Source organism: Cariama cristata, unplaced genomic scaffold (genome assembly GCF_000690535.1).
Source record: "Cariama cristata isolate BGI_N322 unplaced genomic scaffold, ASM69053v1 scaffold5516, whole genome shotgun sequence".
Taxonomy (NCBI): domain Eukaryota; kingdom Metazoa; phylum Chordata; class Aves; order Cariamiformes; family Cariamidae; genus Cariama; species Cariama cristata.
The window spans coordinates 23,811-43,640 of NW_009623711.1; the positions used below are offsets into that span (position 1 = coordinate 23,811).

The 19,830-nt window shown below is 35.9% G+C and overlaps 1 protein-coding gene across 1 annotated transcript in view; it reads right to left on the reverse strand.

Moving 5' to 3' along the window:
* CDC73 (cell division cycle 73) overlaps nucleotides 1-19,830 on the reverse strand; it is a gene marked incomplete at its 5' end in the record, with an annotated part of 102,965 nt that overhangs the window by 14,158 nt on the left and 68,977 nt on the right. The window contains 3 exons of the mRNA XM_009702858.1: nucleotides 1,036-1,123; nucleotides 1,514-1,549; nucleotides 4,653-4,710. Coding sequence (XP_009701160.1) covers nucleotides 1,036-1,123; nucleotides 1,514-1,549; nucleotides 4,653-4,710 — 182 coding nt within the window. The remainder of the gene's footprint in view (nucleotides 1-1,035; nucleotides 1,124-1,513; nucleotides 1,550-4,652; nucleotides 4,711-19,830) is intronic.

Consider the following 19,830-nt stretch of genomic DNA (forward strand, 5'->3'; position numbering starts at 1 on the left):
GGGCAGTGATCTAGGAACTAGAAATAGCTGGAGATCAGAAGGCACCTGGTATCTCACAGCACAGTTTAAAAAAAATTCTAGGTCAATTCCAGTGAAAGCTGTAGCACCACAATAAAGACAGCCCATTTTTGAAGAAAAGCAGCGTATAGTCTCATAAAGGACAAGCAAAGTGCTGAAGGTGGAAGAAAGAAGAGCTCTCCATTTTTTGAACATACCATTGCAGACAATCTATAACAGTGTATTTCTCTGTGAAAATGTCTGTTTCAGAAAAATTAACTGATATTAACCAATAGGCAACTCTTAAATACCATGATCTGTTGGACAAGCAAAAATATTATTTTTTTTCACCATAATAGTGAATTTTACCTTACCACAAAGAAAGTAATTTGCAGTGCTGATTGCATTCAGCCATAATGAATTAATTCTTAGAATCGGATGTGTGATGCAATAAACAAATTTTAGCAATTCATTAATTCCTCTCAATGAATTTGCATCAATACTTAATGATAATGCTTTATTCTTATTTTTGTTGTATGTGAAATTAAAAAAACTTCTTTATTTGCACAACCAGTTGACCCGCGTAGCTGATACAGCTGTTTACTGGGGGCCACCCTCCACTCACCTTCTCCTTTAGTTACCTGTGGTCATTTCCCAAAAACTTTTCTGAGCTCCATGAGCACACTGCCCTTGCTCATCTCCTCTAAGTCTTCCTCCATTGTAAGGGTTCGTTGATCGGTTGCATATGTGTACATTTGTGTTACATAAAAGAAAACCACTACAGAGATGGAATCGTAAGACTTTCTGCTCAATCTGCCCATTTGGCCCGCAAGTCACAACTGTGCAAAAACTCTGAAAATCATTTGTTGCTTTTTTCCTACTGTTCAAGAGGTATTAATTTCTTTTATACTCTGTCTGTAAGGCTAGCTTGTCACAAGACAGTAGATACTCCCTCTTGCTTAATTACTAATTTGGTAGTAGTATACCTTTACATCTGAAAACAGTTCTTTATACAGTATGTTCTAATCAGCTACTTACTTCAGATCTTGCAGAAGGTCCTTTGCATTAAGCATTGTTATTAAAGAGGTCGTTGCTGCTGGAATAATGATTATGGGAGTTCGAGATCCTGTAGAAATAATAAAGTTACATTTGCCTGTGTTTTTTTTTTCTGTTGTGGTTTCTGTGGATTTTTTTAATTTTATGTTTTTTAAATCACCCCCCTCCCCCCTTAAAGGAACTGTACATAAAAACAAAACTCTTGCTTAACAGATCAAAATAACAGATATTCAAGAAAAATTGTAGTATATCTTTTCTAAACTGACGGTTTTCATTCATCAAAAAAAGTGTACCCTTGTATCAGGAGTCTCTAAATACGGGTAGGACCCATATTTAGCTCAACAGAACGATGTCTGCATTCCAGTGTTCGTTTATATAGTTGCTTGTGGTTCCAGCAAAAGATAGAGTGGGCACAATTCACACAAAAATGAAAAGGATAGTGTAACTAAAATTGACTCACCTTTTTTCTGGTTTGGAGGTGGTCTTGCTTGAGAAACTGAAGAAAAAAAAAACCCACAGAAAATTTGGCAGAACGACTAATACATAAATACAAATGTCATTGCAAGGCAACATTTCAATGTTTTTAGTTGCAGAAGCAAACAGAGAAGGGTCACACTATAGTCATTAGATCATTTTCACAGATGCAATACACAAAGTTGAAGAAGGGATTTATAATTTGGGTCTAAGTATTCAGAAGACAAACAGCTTTTGACAGTGAAACAGATGTTAGGACAGTTGAGTCAATCTCTCCTAATTTTACTGAAACTAGTCATCCCTCTCTAACTTCCTCAAAAGGCTGGGGCACTATAGCATTGACAAAAATGCCTGCAATCTTGAAAAAAGCTGCTTGTAGATCTTAAGTTCCATAGTGCTGAATCAACAGGAAGACTGTTTCACGGCAAACTAATCTTTACAGACCCTCACCTTTTCATTAGTAGTTCATCAAACAAACAGTTTCAACAATCAAAGTCTGAATTTCAGGCTTACTCAAGTTAATTTTCGATTGCAGTTTGAGTTACATGAGCTCTTTGAGTGCCAGAAACAGTGAAACATGACAGATATGGTAGCACTGAAGCAAAAAACCCCCCAAAACCCAAAAAAACAACAAAAAAACCCCAAACCACCAAATAAACACACACAAACATACATACTGGCCAGACAGAAACCAAAGAATTTTGCACTACTGCCCCCCCCGCCCCCTAATAAAATATTCCCACTTCAGTCTTCCCAGTTGTGACCTCCTCAATATGGGAGATACTTCAGTTCAAAGTTGAAAAGGCATATATATTCATCACTTTGGTGCTATTACTGAATAACTTGGCTTCCTCCAAATAAACATTTTATAGTTCAGTTCTCAGGAGGCCTAACTTAAGGAAAGAACTGTTGAGCTTGATAATTATCACCATGTGTGTTTATCCTAATTCACAAAATCAGAAAATGGTGAGTAGTAGAAAGATTCATGCAGACTAACTCAAGTCTCAACTGCTACTATGCATGACAAATTTCATTAATTGACTTCCAATTTCATAGCACCAACTTGCTCATGTTTATTTATGACCAACTGTTTCGGAAACTTCCTAGAACAGTGTAAATATTCACAACACATAGTTGCCATTGTTGAAATATTGAGACTGTATCCTTAATTATCTTTTCCTGACGCTGTCAAATGCACAGATATAATTGGCAACACTATATTCAACTACATGAACTTTACCTACTAAATGATTTTTAAATTTTTTAAATTTTTATTATTTTTAAATCTAGGTATCTCCTTAATGTAAAAAACTTCCTGAAATACACGGGTAGCATGAGCTGCCCTAAAAAAAAAAAAAAAAAAAAAGGGGGTGGGGGGGCAGGTTGGAATAAAAGCATCTGTAACAAATTTGCCAGCTGTACCAAGCCAGGTTAGTAGAAAAGCTGGCACTGCAGAAAGGTGCAGAAAAAACCCCACCACATCACCTTAAATTAAAAGCACATCTATTTTTTCAAATCAGTACTGTACAACTATTTTGACCAATTCAACTAACACTTCTTATGTGCAAAGCAGCATCCTCCTGGAAATTGCATGTCTTAAGTACTTTGACTGCTAAGAACAGAACAATTGATTTCTTAAAATCTCCAAACTCCTAAATATCCTAGAACAGGTAGAAAGCGTTGGTTTGGGGGTTTTTTTTGGGTTTTGGTTTGGGTTTTTTTTGAATGAAGCAGTATATACTTTCTTCAGATTATACCTCTCCTCTCTATTCTCTCTTCAACTTACAATACAGAGGCAAGATAATGGATTAGATGGGCTTTAGAGAAGGCCAAGATCAGTATAACCTATATAAGGTACCAAAAAAGAGACTTCTGCCAGTTAATGCCCATGAAGTCACAGCTAGCAGTAGGGACCTGTGACAACTCAGTCAGATTTCTCTTCTTGCCACTTCTACCCTTTTCATACTGCTGTCTGTCAACTCCATTTGCATTATTATGCCTAACAGGGCTAGTGAGATAAGTATGACAGGCAGTATGACCTTTCTAGTATCAAAATAACCAAACAGAAGAATCTGTGCACAACAGCATTTAGACATGCTGAGAATATTCAATATTAGAATAGATTTTTGGGGACAAATCATTTTTACAATATTAAAGTCTTAGCATTAAATCCTACTAATAAATCTCAAGGAATTAGCAAGGCATGCATTGAAAGCATTTAGTAGTCTCAACAGGAATATACAATACTCCAACAGTACTTCTAGGAAAAGTATATTCATTTTAAAAGGTGGCTTTTGTTTCCAAAAAAAAAAAAGTCCCCTTTCCAATATCTTCAAAACAACAATAACCATCATTATGTTCTTAAAACAACCCTTCCACTTAAGACTTTCTTCCACCAAACCAGAAATTCTCACAGTATGTAAACTAGGTGCAGACATGCACATAGCTGTTCAGAAACACTGGTCCTCCCATATACTGTCTGTACTCTTACATGCTTTTAAAAACTCTTTCTAAGGGTTTCTCATTAAAACAAAACAAAGTACCTGTATCATTCTATCTTTGAATCTCAATTTGAGATTCAATTTGACATACAAAATGGACTTGGTAGCTGGAGTCTACTAACTGGGAATTAGAAAGCCAGTTGAGGATTCTGGCCCCATTACAAATACTTCTTCACACTTCTTAGCACATAAGGTAATGATAACACATTCACAGAAAGACTTATTTCTGATATATTAATAACAGAAGTAATAAAATATCTCTTTTTGAGATTAGCTTTTCTATTTAGGTTGTTTCACCTTGGAGTATTAAGCAGCTCTTACTATATATTTGATCTGGCATTTGTGAACTACCAAGCTGACAACGAAGAAGTTCATCACTTTTTATTTTCACTAGTGCATCCTTTCAATGACCTAATTGGGCAACACACTGAAGAAAACGAACCCAAGTGCCGTGGTATAACATTAATCAAAAAGTTATGTGTTATTTCCAATACACATGCAGTTAAAGGCCACAAGTAAACGATCCCCACTTCATTCTTCGGCTAACTAAACTTTTAAATAGTACTTGTTTGAAACTCAAGACTTATTTGGAAGACAAGCACAAACAGTAGTAGGCTACCTTACCTGGTCGTGGTACGGGCTGTGCTGCTGGAGTTTGTGTTTTTCGAGCAGAAGCACCTTCCTTTTAAAAGACAGAAGAGGTAATATTAACAGCTGGCCTTCTTGTCAGGTACATGGTTTTTTTAAATGAACACAGAGCTACAGAGTATCATGAAAATTAAGGCAATACATGTCCATTAAAGAGAAGAAAGAAAATACTGTAAATATTCAAAACTCTTTACAGATTCTGGTTTAGATTTGGGGGGGACAGACAACCTCATAAGCTTTCACAGATTTACATTTTAACCATCAAATGCCAATCAAACTTTTTTTCTATATGCAAAGAAACCTTTTCTATTTATAGTATTGTTTCTTTCTCACCTATGATCACTTTCACCAAGGATTAGTAATGTAATATAGCAATTGGCTACAGAAATTTCAAAACAAGATCTGTTTGTGCTCTGGATGGAAAACTAGGACCAAGAAATTGCAACGCATTCCCGCCTTGAAGAGTTTTAGTGCCCAGAAATAGCGCACTCGTGATAATTAGTTCTGCTCGTGCTTTATCCAATTACCTTAATGTAACAAGCAAAAGACCTGCACTACTATTTATTCTCGTTAACTCTGCAGAGTCAACACACCACATAAGAGAACAGGGAGGTCACACATGCCTGGTTCCAAAGCAACACTGAATTCCTGCAAGAATAAATTCTGTTCTCAGTTACTGCTGTGAAACCTCACTGAACAAAACATACATTATTAACAATATTACTAACACTGTAAAAAAATTGCTATGTATTCCAGCCGCTTCAATTTGCAAGGCTGACAGAAAACCTTTTCACATGAAACCATGACTTTTATCTGAAAATTACTTAAACGCTACATGAAGTGTATCCTACAACTGTGAGACACTCAGAAAGGTCAGAGATCCCACTCTGGGAAAAAGCTGTTGGAAAGGCCTCAATATGGCATTATCACATTTGTATGTCCATGCGTAAATAACAGTATGTTTTGTAATTCAAAATAAAAAACCTCATGAGCAAGGGATTACATACAAGCAACCTCAAATTCCATGATTTAATATTAAATAAACTTAAAGAAACAGCTTTTAAGTTCCACCATGAAAGTTAAAACTTTTTTTACCTCAAGAACTGTGAAGTACAAACAGAAGAGAAGACCACTTGACAAGCCCTTAGAAAACACAAATTTACTTGATGTGTCTCTTCCCTGAGCTTTAATCAAAGCCACCCACGATTAGTGACAATAGGCTGGAGCTGACATTTGGTACAGTGTGCAGCTTTTGTCACGTTTACAGTCAGCAACCTCCTATTCATCTTCAGTATAAGGATTTCATCCCGCCTTGCAATAAATGGATTAATCCTGAATTTTGCTATACTCTTTTCTGAGTATTAGAACACCAACATCTATGTAGGACACTTGAGTCGGTAACTTTCATTTTAAGACCTTTTTAGCACCTGAGAAAAGATATTTTGGCCAATGTCCTCTCACAATAATTAATCAGAAAATGACCAAAATACCACACTCTAAAGGAAGAGCTGCAGGAAAGGCTGACTACCTTTGAAAGAAGCCTTCTGACTGAGAAACAGTAGTTATTTAAAACATCACCTTTCTTTTAGCCAAGAAAGTGGAAATAAAACATTTTGCATCTGTTTCTATAGAAAAATGTCACTTTCCGTGTGAAAAGCCTCGTTCTGTGGTGCACTAATTACACATTTTGAAGAAATACCAAGCATTCTCCCATAACATTTCCTTAAATTCACAGCACTTTATGAAATGGAAAGAAAAACATCAAGCTCAAGAAACGTCACTTCCTGCAATGCTAAGTTTCAGGTTTCTAAATCCAATTCAGTTTGCTTGCATGCTTCGTCTGCAGTCCCACACATCCACTCCTTTCCTCCCCTACAGAGTCAGTAACGCAACTTCTCTGTCTCCCCGTCCACTTCTCCAGTGCCTCCAATGTCTCAAACAGGCCCTGCAGGCCCTACGGCAGCTGCAGCGAAGGGAGGGAAACCAGGAGCTGCTTCAGAGATTCTAGAGTTTTTGAAAATTCTCAGAAAGAATTATAACCAAATTATAACCAAAGCCTTGCTTTGGTTTCCATATAGCTTGTGCTTGTGGTTTCTCTCTTCACCAAAACATCCATAAAGCACCAGAATATACATAGAATCAAGCTGAACAAAATAATGGGCAAATTTATCTATTTGGCAGTTTTTCCTACTTTCCCCTGAACTGTCTTCTCTACAGTGATTAATGGGAAACCTAGTGCAGAAGCCAACACACAAGAAGGCAGGTCTTGGAGAACACTGCAATTGAAACAAACAAAGTAACCCCAAAACAACAACAAAGTACATTAAAAAAAAAAATCACATGAAGATCTGATTAAAGGTAGGAAATAAATTAATTTAAGTGACTAGACACAAAAGACTGCTACCACTTCCATGCCTATGATCTTTCTATTTTTAAGAAGAATTTCTGCAAACCAATAAATGATGGAGGTCACGGCTTTTAGTTCCGTGAATCACTGCCTTAGACAGTGATAATTTCATGGATCAACTTCAGCTCACAACTCCCGATATTCTGGCATCTTGACACAGAAACTCAATTGTCACCTACTGAAGGTGTAACATCTCACAACTCCCGATATTCTGGCAACTTGACACAGACACTCAATTGTCACCTACTGAAGGTGTAACATCTCTCCTTTGTAACTGATTTACATCTCTTCTCTCTCCATGATTATCAGTGACCTAATCACCACCTTCTATTACGTAAAAACTGCAGACAATGTAGTAAAAGAATCTCTGATCAATATTTCAACCTCACATTTTTTCAACAGTTTGCAAGGAGAAAAGGATACTAGTAAGATGAGGAAAAAAACAAAAGTACAGAGCAGTGAAAGCTGACAAGATATACTAAGTGAAGAAGAAAACATGCTTTCAATAAGGAAGTCATTCGCAGGATAATTTTGCTAACATTTCACATTGTCCTGAAAACAAAAAGATGCTAAGTTTAGATATAAAATTAAGGCTTTTCAAAAGCATTCAGATAGAGATATAAGTTTTTCTATGACAACTCACTGATGTATGATACAAGCTCTGTTTACAAGGCAGGTATAGCCACAGAGAACTATATGCTAGGACTTCTCCCAGAGGAAAAGAAAATTAAGTTGACAGAGTAAACTTCATAGTTGGTTCATTCAGCTACACAAGGTAAGTGCTGCTGGTAATTTATGGTCCGTTAGGTGCTCGGAGGCTACTTCTCATTTGTGTGCTCTAACTCCTTGTAAAGACAATAGCTCATTTCTCAGTGAGCTTATCACAGTAAGGTATTTCAAGTCTTCTAATGTGAAGTTTTTAACGTAAAAGTTACTCAAGTAAGTAAGTAGCACGCTGCAAATTCAAACTCCAGTTAGGGGAGCTTCTGTTTGTGCAGCTGTACCCTAAGCATCAGAAGCAGCAGAAATCACTGTTTAGCTATTTCAAGAACATTCATTTCCTCAAAGTTTCTGAACACTTAACAGTTTTGCTTGAAGATGACATACCTAATTCTTATGCATAAGCCGTTTGAGACTGTTAAGGAGTTGATTATGAATATTCATAAGTTGAAACTAATTTAGTAACAAAACCATGTAATTTGAAAAATACAAATCTTCTTTAAGACGACCACTTAACATTGTACTTTAATCAAAAACATATTACTTGGTTTAGTTGTGCTAATTTACCATAGAAGGTTATATATAGTTTGCTTATGATTTACACTAAATATATGAGTATTTAACTATTCAAATGCAACAACCTGACACAGAATGAAATCAGGAAAACAGATACCGACAGCTTCATACTTTCCTGAATTTCACTGCATCATTTATAGATATACCGCTGTACATTTCCGTGGAATTCCTTCCATTTCAGTACTAGTGTTTCCTATCATATTAGACATTTACAAAATGTCTGTTTAATAACCGTTTTTATTTTAGTGTATGCCTTCTGCTATTTAGCATTGTCCTACCTAAACACCTGAAAATATTGGGTTCGCAAACCAACGCGTGAATAGCAAACAGATTAGTACCTGAGAAAAAAAATCCAGATTCTCACTTAGTCAAACACGGAAAAAAAAGCCCCACACCCTGAAGGACGACTGACTACTTCTATTATTGTACACCCTGGTAATTAAGCTTTTAGTGTGTTCTTTTCTTCCCTCATTCCTTCATACAATTTCTATGTTTGTCTTAAAAATTCAGACACTGCCATGTGCTCTGATCAGTTTTGTGAGGTCATAAACACAGTTTACAGTAACAAGAAGCTTTAGGACTATTGGTTGAAGTCCCTTAAATTTGTATGTTTTCTATACAGCTTATTTCAAACCTTTCCTTTCACATGTGCATTCATTTTCCCTTCCCTGCTTCTACATTATATAGGCAAGTTGCAACACATTATGAAGATGCAAATTGTTTAGAACATATTCTTACCACACTTGTCTGTCCTCCAATATATTGCATCCATTTTAATGTATTATTCAATCCATTTTAATGTAAAAAGTTCAACAACTTTTAAAAGATTTATTTCTTGCAATAGTAAGTCTGAGATATTCCATCTACGCAGATATCGAAAACTATCTAACAAAAAAAAAAAAGGAACCTACGGTCAATCTGTAGTTGTATTTAGTTACCCAACAGTGAAAGGTGTTTTGTTTTGTGTTTTTTTTTAAAACAGTTTTTAAAACCTTCTACAGTGTTTGTTGACCTTTAATTAAAGAACTAGATCTGTCCTTCTTTGTGTTAATTTGCAAAAGTCACCAATTGCCAATATTCATCTGATACCAGGACCCAACCAGTATTTTCCTGTATTTTAGAAAAAAAAAATAATCTATATTTTAGATCCCTAGTACTTTTCTTATGTCTAAATGAGCATTAACATCTACAGTTAAGTTACTTTCACTCATTTCTCAATTGAAATCAGAAATTGTTTGAATATAACTCATGCTATGTTTTAGGAAATGAACCCTCATGTTTTAAGCAGTAAAACATGTTATAGTGGTAGAATTTTTTCATGGAACCACGTTTCACAAATACCCAAGTTAGTTTACTCTCTTGAAGCATAAAAAAAGCAAGCTATTAAAAATTTCTTATAGTGGCTTCGCAAGGTACAAATAATGGAAGGAAAAATCTCTATTTCATTGCACATTCACTATCCCAACTGGTTTCTGTGTAGAGATCCATACAGGCTGTAATATTTTGATCTTTAAAAAAATATTAGGAGCAACAGATAGAATTGACAATTCGATGCCATCTTGTGGCTTTTTTAATTTAGCAAATTTAATTTCTATATTGTTCCTTTATTTAAATTAGTACAAAATCTTTACCCAAAAATCTAAAAGTTATTAAGCAACTTGCATGCTCCTGCACAGAAGTAGTAAAAGTAAAAAGTAACATTTGATCCTGCAAGAAGTATTAGCAACTGCTTGCATATAAAACACAAAGCAGCTTTCAGCTTCACCGTCCATGACAGAAGACAATTCAACAAAAGATCGTTCTGTTCATAAAGATGAACGCAGTGAAACCGCAACTCTCAGATCTCAAATGAGAAAGAAAATAAATACATGTGGATGGTAAGCTTGAAAAATTATCTTTAAGAACAGACTTCAATTTATCTATTCAATTTAGGGCAGAAGAGACTGTAAGAACTCAATTTAATTACCAGCAACTATACTATCATTGCCTGAGTGATTTAAAGTATTAAACCTTTGAAAATTCTAATAAAGTCAGCCTAAGGAATTATGCCAAAATCTAAAACAACTGCAGAGTTAAAAAGAATATTATTTTTTAGAAATTAAATCTTTTATACATCAAAGTATGACAAAGCCAAAACAATGGGATGACTTCAAAAACAGGTATCTAACAACTGGTTCAGATGCCCTACTTTAAGCTTGATAGAAACATCTAACTATTTCATATAAATAGCTTGGATTCTGAAAACATAGGGCTTTGTTCTAAAAATCTAAAGCCCTATGTTTTAAATAAAGGAATAAAAATTCTTCCAAAGAATCAAGTAAAACAATCCAACTCTGCAGTATTCCTAATAATTCTCTGACTTCCGTTCATATCAAGAAAATTCTAATAATATTTTAAGTTTAACCAGTGTTTCACATCACCATTTTGTTTACACATGAAACTGGTATAGCTAATTTGCATACTCCTATGCACACAAATCTGCATATACAGTCCCCCAGGAGACATATTTAAATAATAAATTGCAAGCTTTTAACTGCCGTCCTAATTTTAAACTATGCTATAAAAAAACCAGAATGTGATAACAAGATCTTAACTATTGTGCAAATACTGCTAATATCACAGTCATTTTAAGTCCCATTCCTTGTAATACTAATAAAAAGGTCATTTCTACTGTTTACATTGTTTCAGCTTCCTTACAGCCTAGAAAAGAGAGTGGGAGGTTAAGTAGAATTAAAGATATTTTTATAGAATGAATTTAAAAAGGGGAAAAGTTTACCATTATTTATCAGAGGCTTCTGATACCAACTGCCTAAGGAAAATAACACCATAGCTTCACTATTCCCTACTTCAACAACTAAACTAATGTGACAAGACAAAAGGGGTTAGTAAAAGTTATGTAAATCACATTTATTTTAAAATACAAAACAACTTCTACTGAAGTTCATGTCTTATCAAACATAGTTTGAAGAAAAATACCAATGGAAGACTGCTAATCCTCAAATCCGGTTTCAAGAAAGAAAACCTGATGCCCATCTTCTTACAAAGATAAGGCAAATCTCATTATAGTTTTCAAAATACCATTAAAGTTAGTACATGTAACAAATTTTTGCAAGTGTAAGGAAATCAGATGTAGACAGTCTCTTCTGAAGGAGTACAGCATTACAAGGATGGAGGAGAGGGAGAAAGGAGAAGCAAGGAGGTTGGCAGAAATAAAACTATGCTGATGTCACCAAGGGACTAACTGAATCTTAGAAATACTAATACTTGTTCCACAGCATTCAAATTCAACTTTTGTTTACAAATCTGGTCCTTTATTAATCCATTATAAAATTTAAACCGACAAGATTACACAAATTCTGGAACATTGACATAGTGAAACATAACAAAGAACAGGACTGATGGCTTTTTTCAGTAGCAGGTTAGGCCTGGAGATCAGTGTCATTGAAAGACATGAAAAATACTGCAATTTCTTGCTCATTACAACCAGTTTAAAAAAAGTTTGGTTTAAACATGGAAAAATATGACTGAATTAACTGGACTGCTTATAGATAGCTTAGCCAATATTCTGGTTCTGCAAAGAAAATGGTTCTAAGTAACACAAATACCAACTGAATCTAAATGAATACTGTAGTGACTAGTGATCAACTAGGGACAAAACCATATAAATATGCTAAAAAAATAATACTAAAAATTACTGAAGATGCTTTTGGAAGGAGTTAATGAAAGCAACAATTACAACAATTACCCCCAAAGCTAAGATTTCAAAACATTCCTGAGTTGTCTTCAATGAAGTGTGCTAGAGCTCCTCCCATCTTTATCCTTGCACAAAGTAGCAGTAAAATTAAGATCTTCATCTTGAATTTACGTCAGTCATGTAATTTCAAACTGTTGCTATTGAAATAGCAATTTTGAGCTGAAGAGGAATGCTGGTGACAAAGCCAGATTAAACATGTAAGCATTTCCATTTTCCTGGGGATAAGCGGTTTTCATCAAGAAACAACAACTCTTAATCCTGAGAAAAGAACCGCAGAGGTTTTGTTTGTTTGTTTTAAAAATAAAGGCCTGCCTATACTATACCTACCTATGTTTATTTAAATGACTCATTCCCTTGAACTGAGTGAAAAAAGTAGGTATCACAAACATTTTCGCTTAGAATCCCTTTGGTTAATTATCTAAGCCAGTCTCTTGCATGTTACTGGGCAATCAGTAAGATTTTTGACAAACACAGTTTGAGAAAAAAAGGATTGCTTCATCTTTCTCAAAAGTCAGGTGCAAAGATTTATACACTGCTGGTTTTCTGTATATTAAGATCAGAACATGCCACATCGACTCAATATAAGTGGAATTTGCATGACTGTGAATTTACTATAATTTGCTTATGTTTTCGTCTCCAACTTTCAACTTCATGCATTCATGAATCTCTAGTTCCAATACTACCTGTAACTGCAAGTATCAGTCACTCATACGAAGTGGTTTTTCACCAGAAATATCGCAAAATATGGAGCTCAAACAGTTCATTTGCACAAAAGCACTGCTGACATGCAAACTCTAAACATATGTAGAAAAGCACTGTTATTTTTCTATTCAGATCCTGTTTTGGAAATGGTATTCAAGGGAAAAGCCATATGTACATTAAAGAAAACGTTGCTCAGTACAGAGCAACACCCACTTACACCTGCTTTCAGCGAGCAAAAAATTTGCAGAGGAAAAGGCTTAGAAGACCTCAGAAAGGTTCCTTTGCAACTTCTGGTAAGACTTTGCTTTGTGTGAGAAGAATATTTTTAAAAGCTCTGCAGGTGCCTAAATGAATACAAATGGATCCTTAACTTCTACATGAAATTTTTTTTCCAAAGAAGTCAAACTGAACCAAGACCCAAGCAATTGATTAACTTTATGTGATGCTGCTCAATGTCTCAATGCAACAGAAACTGATGAGGCTCTTTCCAGACTCCCCTTGGTTATACTGAATCCTGTTGCTAGAACAGGGGATGCTGTAATATTAGAATTCTAACACATAGGAAGCCATTAAAGACCTTAGGGTTTTTTGTGATTGCTTGTTCAACAAGTTACCCAACAAAACTTTCTTCCAGTTGTACTTCACCCTGATGCGATCTTCTCCTTTCTATTCACTGAAGTTTAAATATTATTTTTCCGTACCTTACCAGTTTTCACAATCCCAGCACTATGGTTATATATTACATTATGTTACAAGAAAATATAATTATCATGGGTGGTCATGGCCAGTGAGACGAAAGCAATTTTCCAAGTAATCACCTTGGAAGACTTACAGTATCAGGAGAAAATCCTGAAACTGTACTCCTTGAGGAGCCAATGCACAAAGCTGAACAGTGGAGTGATGAACTCCTAGTTGTTTGTGTTGCCTAGAAAAGTAACTGCGGAGTTCAAAACCAGTATGAGCTTTTTCAAGATCAAAAGCTTTAGCTGCAGCTGTAATAAATTGTAATAAACAAGCCAAGAGATAAGAGGGCTTGAGCAATGACAGTGATGATTATAAGAATACAATGGACTATGGCCACTTTGACATCGAAAGGGCTATTCTGAACTGTCACAGGCCAGGGAAAAGCCTAGAAAAATGTTCTAATAGCAGATTGCCTTGACACTCAAGGCTTCCTCCTTTATGAGTAACAGCTAATTACTATGCAAGTTCAGTTGCAAAAGAGTAGGTGTTTTTTTTAAACCACAAAAGGTGATGATCTTGAGGCCTGTCATAACTGGAACAGCCTGCCAGTTATACTAAAGTACAGATCCATGCAATCAGTCAAGTAATACAGGTAAGGAAATTTATGCTATCTCAAATTTTCTTCTTAACTTTTTGTGTATTGCTTTACTTTGCAAGTTGTACACTAAGACACCCCAAGAGAACCTTGATGGATACCCACTTGCTTCACCGGCTACAGCAAAGTTAAGTGATAGCAACTGTATGTATAGGAAATAAAAAAGTACTATAAAAAGGAAGGAAAAAGAGGTATATTTATACCAGTTATCTGTGCCATTTGCAAAGAGAGTAGCAAACCTCCAGCGTAACATCTGTTAAAGCCCTCATATCAACAAACTCTCCATTGAGACAGAGCAGATTGACTATCTTGGGTGCTGGTGATAAAAATATTGACAAAATACGGAGACACAAGAGATATTTGTATAACATCAGGCGAGCGAGTAGGGAACAGAACAGCAATTTACTGCAAAAATTTCTGAGTTTAATCCAGCATGAAAGTCTTATGACTTCTGGGCTCACATATGCTGCAGTTATCCACACGCTGTAATTCCCCCAAACTAGAAAGAGTGGACATTTTAATCTGCTTGCAAGGTAACTAGAATAATGTCTCTAAACATTTGTCCTACCCCAGCTGCATAAGTTCACAGGTTCATTTTCAATTGTTTGTTTTTAAAGAATATGACAAACAAACAAAAAAACTGAAGAATGAAAATTAACCAAAGAAACACCATATTCATAAAAAACCAGACTTTGTCCTGCTCTTACTCTACAGATCTTAGTGCTTTAACTCATTTAAAAAACAGACTGAAAAGAAGAAAGTATGTTGTGTACCATTAAGATGTGAAGTGAATCAAATTAGGATGCAAGCAGAAGTTTTTGGTGGATGGTGGTGGGAGGACGATGGGTGAACAGACTTTTTTTGTTTGCTTTTTAACACTATGGCTACACACCCTTGATCATAATGGCAGCAAAAGCTATCACATCTCCAGGGCAAGAACACAAATTCAGTCATTCCCTGCTTTCTCAAATGCTTAATTTAAGCCTTACATTTACAGTTCGCATGCTCAGAAAATACCTGTTTGCCAAGCACTATACATAAACACAGCATCATTCAAAGTTAAAACAGGTGAGAACTGCAACAAAAACTTCAGACAAAGATTTCTGCAATAAAAGCACCTCTAGCCGGGGAGATGGGAGTGAACGTACTCCCGTTACTGCTAGCCCAGGTTCTGTTCCCCATCTCCCTTCCTCATGTGCGACAACAGAACGCTCTTTGTCAACAGACTCAGAACGTGTTCAGAGGAACTGATCTACACTCAGTTTTTAATCACAAGAAGCCAGGAAATCTGACACATAACAATCTGCCCCCCAAATACAAACTTATTGGTCATCTTGTGACTAAACTTTTATTTCACTAAAAATAATAAATCCAAGAGAAACCAACTATTTTGAAGAGACACAGAATATCTTACATTTTCAATGTACACGCTGCCATATGAAAAAGTACTATTTTGAAAACTATTATGACTAGAGCTGACATTTGATTGCAATGTTTCTTTCTGGCTGGTGATTTCAAACACTTGTATGAAGTAAAGCAAAATATTTCAGTAGGTTTAACTTCAAAGAAAACACATCTATTACTGGATCAAAATGTTTACATTCACATTTCAACAAAATAAACAGATCCTTGGAAACATTTTCCCACATTTTAAGTCAGGGCATAGAGGCAATTTGGAATTCAAAAGATATACATACAAACTTCAAGAACCAAACCTACGAAGTTCATAAGCAGTGTATGAATAGTGCCTCACTCTTAATATTAAACTTTAGGAGTTACACAGTCTCTAGCTTCCCATGCTTTATATATATATAACACAGTAAAACATCATGGAAAAAAACCTTGTGCTCTTCAGTATCCTCAAATAGCTGCTCCCACCACTAGTAAAAATCATTAACATATCTCAGTGCAATACTCTGAACTCTGAGCATTTCCAAAATTTACAGTAATAGCATCCCACTGATACGAGTCACAGCAGCTCTGACAAACTGTCTTCTAGACTACCTAGATCTTTTACTGGGACTGCATTATGTGGAACTTCCACACACACCCTCAGAATTAAACACCTAGAGTAAAAACATAATGCTTTTGGTACTGTTACATGCCATTTATAGTCCTGTTCTCCAATTCTCTCTCCCTCCAGTTTTCCCAGTGAGATCCGTTGCACTACATACTTTTCACAAAACTCTCATTCCAGAATTCTGTTTTAATTAAAATACAATTTTAATTATGAAAGAGCACTAAAATCAGACCTAAATATTTATTATTTCCCCCTCCCCCCCCGCTTCCTCCAAGAATTTTCCACTCAATGCAACTGGGTAACTCCAAAAGGTCTGAAGTTTCTCCCCCAGATGTAAACAGACAAAAATGTTAAAATACTTTGCAGGGATCACTACTACGCAGCACTAAATCACGCTACTGTGCATGTCAGTGGAAACGGCCAGGAAGCTGCCTGAACCCAAAGTTCTGTATTTCCTAGATTAAGCCTTTATACTTATCCAACAGATTCCAAGATTAAAAAAAACCCCTAATAATCCCCAAACACTACAACAAATTAAAACCTTCTGTTTTGTACCCAAAGAACGAACAGACAATGTACTGTTAAACTTTCAGTTGTCTTCATTTAAGTGTGTTCCTGAAGCCTGGCTCTTTGACAAAAAAAATTTATACAGCCTTCTGCTGGGGCTGTTTTACTTCAAAAAGAAATCACGTATGTGAATCAAGCAACAGAATCACAATATTAATCATCACATAACAAAGTCACCTGGGACACAAAAGTATTTTAGTCACATATCATAGATTCATGTTGAAGACAAACAACAGAAGAACATACACCATCATAGCAACAATGCTTTACTTGTGTGCTTCTTCACAAATATTTAGGTCGAAAGAATTGCCCTCAAAATTTTTTTGCACTAGCATGCATGCAACAGAATTTGTCTATTATTGCTACCAAATAGATTGTGCAAACTGCTATTGGTATTTGTATCCTGATAAACATATTATTCATACCACTACCTACTGTAGAATATAAACGCTGATGATGTTATATGCCTATATCAAAAACTAACTGTAATGGCAATAAATCATCCATTAGCTTAAAATACAGGAAGGATTCTGGCTGTACCACACAAGAGGAATTTTTCCATTTGGCCTTCTGCCTCTACTTTCAGCTTCCTTTGGCATTATATCTAAATTCCCCATTATTCTTCTCTCTTTAGTAGAGAAGATTAAATTAAGCCCTTCTCAAAGCACTAAGGCGACAGCATTCAACTTTTATTTTTTCATTTTATACACAATCCACACACTAGATAGAAGCTTGCAGATAGTCTGTCTATGCATTATGAGATCTGGTTTATAATACGACTGTGCTTTGAAATGGCTAGGGCGCAGCTGTATTTTTGGTAGAGCAGAAATGCAGTCCTCTTAAATGAAGGTCAACTGACAAGTTCCCATTCATACAGTCTGGGGCCATTTTATTCAAAGATGAAGACAGGATAAGGGCTGTAAAAAAACTCCACAAATTTTAGGATCTTCCTATTATGCTATCACTTTTATACAGTCTTCCTCCATCACTGCAGAAAAAATAATCCCTTGACTAAGCAGGCACACTCAAAAGCATATTTTAAAACAGGTTTTGAAAGTTTTCAATTGGTTGCCTCTCTCATTCTCTCCATACATACACACACAAATTCATCTTCAAGAACTTCCCACTGTGAATAAATGTCTAAGATGACAGACTATGCCAATCAGCACAGACACAGGTGAGGTTCACTGCAACTATTTCTGCTACTCACATGTTAGCAAATATCAGTCATCCATAATGATCCTGTGGATTTCACAGTTTATCTGAAGAAAATCTGCCTTAAGCAGCAAGACCTCTTCAGCTCTCCTTCAGCCCTCACATCTGTCCTGTTACTTCAAATAGTTGTTTCGCCTTTGAAAAGTCTACTGTCAGTGACAAAAAATAAGCAAGATTTTTTTTTTCTATAGCAATCTGTTGCAAAGTAAGACCCCCTCACTGGAAAACTGAGCACTTAGGTGGCAGAAAATAAAAATGAGTAAGCCACCAAGAGCAGACAATGTTTTGGAAGAAAGTTAGGCTTCCAGTGCCAAGAATGACCTTGCTAAGAAAAAAACCCCCGAAGTGTAACAAGATTCCTCTGTTACGACACCCTGGAACTTTCTGTACATGCTTAGGAGGGCTTCATAAACAGATTCAATTTCATAGGGACTCATCCAATAAATTCCTTCTCTTAACCTAGTGGTGCTCTACTTTTATGAGAAAAAACACCAAAACAAAGTACCAGCATCACCTTTTGAGAAAGTGCAGCATACTAATTTTACGCGGAGCTCAAAAGGCTGGTAATAAGTACAAACCCTCACACATCTCTATTTATTCCTGTTCTTCTAAAAAGACATTTTGAAAATGTATGAAACCCTAATTATTCAAAAGCTTACGCCAGACTGTATTTCTTCCTTATTGCTTAGCTTCTACGTTGTCATATTCTTGGGTAAATGAATATATGCCTATTTTGAAGGAAAAGCAAAAACCCTTGTCTTCTCAAATAGACATTTTTGTCACTGACTACTGCCTAATTTGAAGACAGACATCTGAAAACCAGATAAAAATAATGACAAGGTACTACCAGTAAGAAAGCTGTTCTAAAAAAGAAAACCAATTTATTATTGCCATCAGATCTCAATCAACTGGGATCAGATATTCTAGGAAGCACATTTTCCATTCAAGATGACAGAGATACCTTAGATTTAGCGATTTCATTAGCTCAGGGCAGCTATATAGGAAGACAGCTAGTTTACTTCCCAGGCCAGCGGGGTTTCAGAGACAGCCCTGCCACACAGCATGGAGCTGCTATTTATAAATCTTGCAAGCATCTCATGTATGCCGCAGCATTGTTTCAAGAACAAGCAAGCAATTCTACACAGAGTCATCAGAGCTTATTAGCTCCAGCCACACGGGACCTGAACCAGCTCCACCAGACCATTCAGAGTAGGCTGATGCATCTATTCCCTAATGGTCGACATTCCACAAGGCTTATTAGATAGTGTGCATTATCATGTGAATACACAGATCCAGTTTTAATCTGGCACAGGTCCCAACCAACCTGCTAGTGAGAGAAGTACAGAGATTCAAGAGACGTGCTCTAACTTTCCCCGCTGCATCCAGCATTTCCCACATCACTGACATATGTCCTTGCCCATTCCCTTCCCCCAGCACACCTCAGATAAGTAAAAGTTAATTACACATAACAAAAAACCCTCCTCTTGTCATGAGGCAAACCCAGCATAAAAGTACAATTACTGGTGCATAGTTCCAGGCAGCACTGTGTAGGGTCAACTGTAAAGGAAAAAAAAAAAACAAGATTTTTTCACAGCAAAGACATCTTCTCTGTATGAGGTGACCTAGATTCTCAAAAAAAGGGATTCCCTTTTTGTGTTTTATCCAGGCCTCATTATGTTAAGAAGGATTTTTTATTCTGTATTGTTGCTTTGCTTGCTTACCTAGAAATGCAATAGAAATAGAAAACTACTGTTCTCTTTTTTGCTCTATTATGCTTCTTACTGATATTAATAGAGTTACAGGGCTTTTTATAGTTGGCAAAATAAGTAAATCCAAGGAAAACAGTAAAATGAA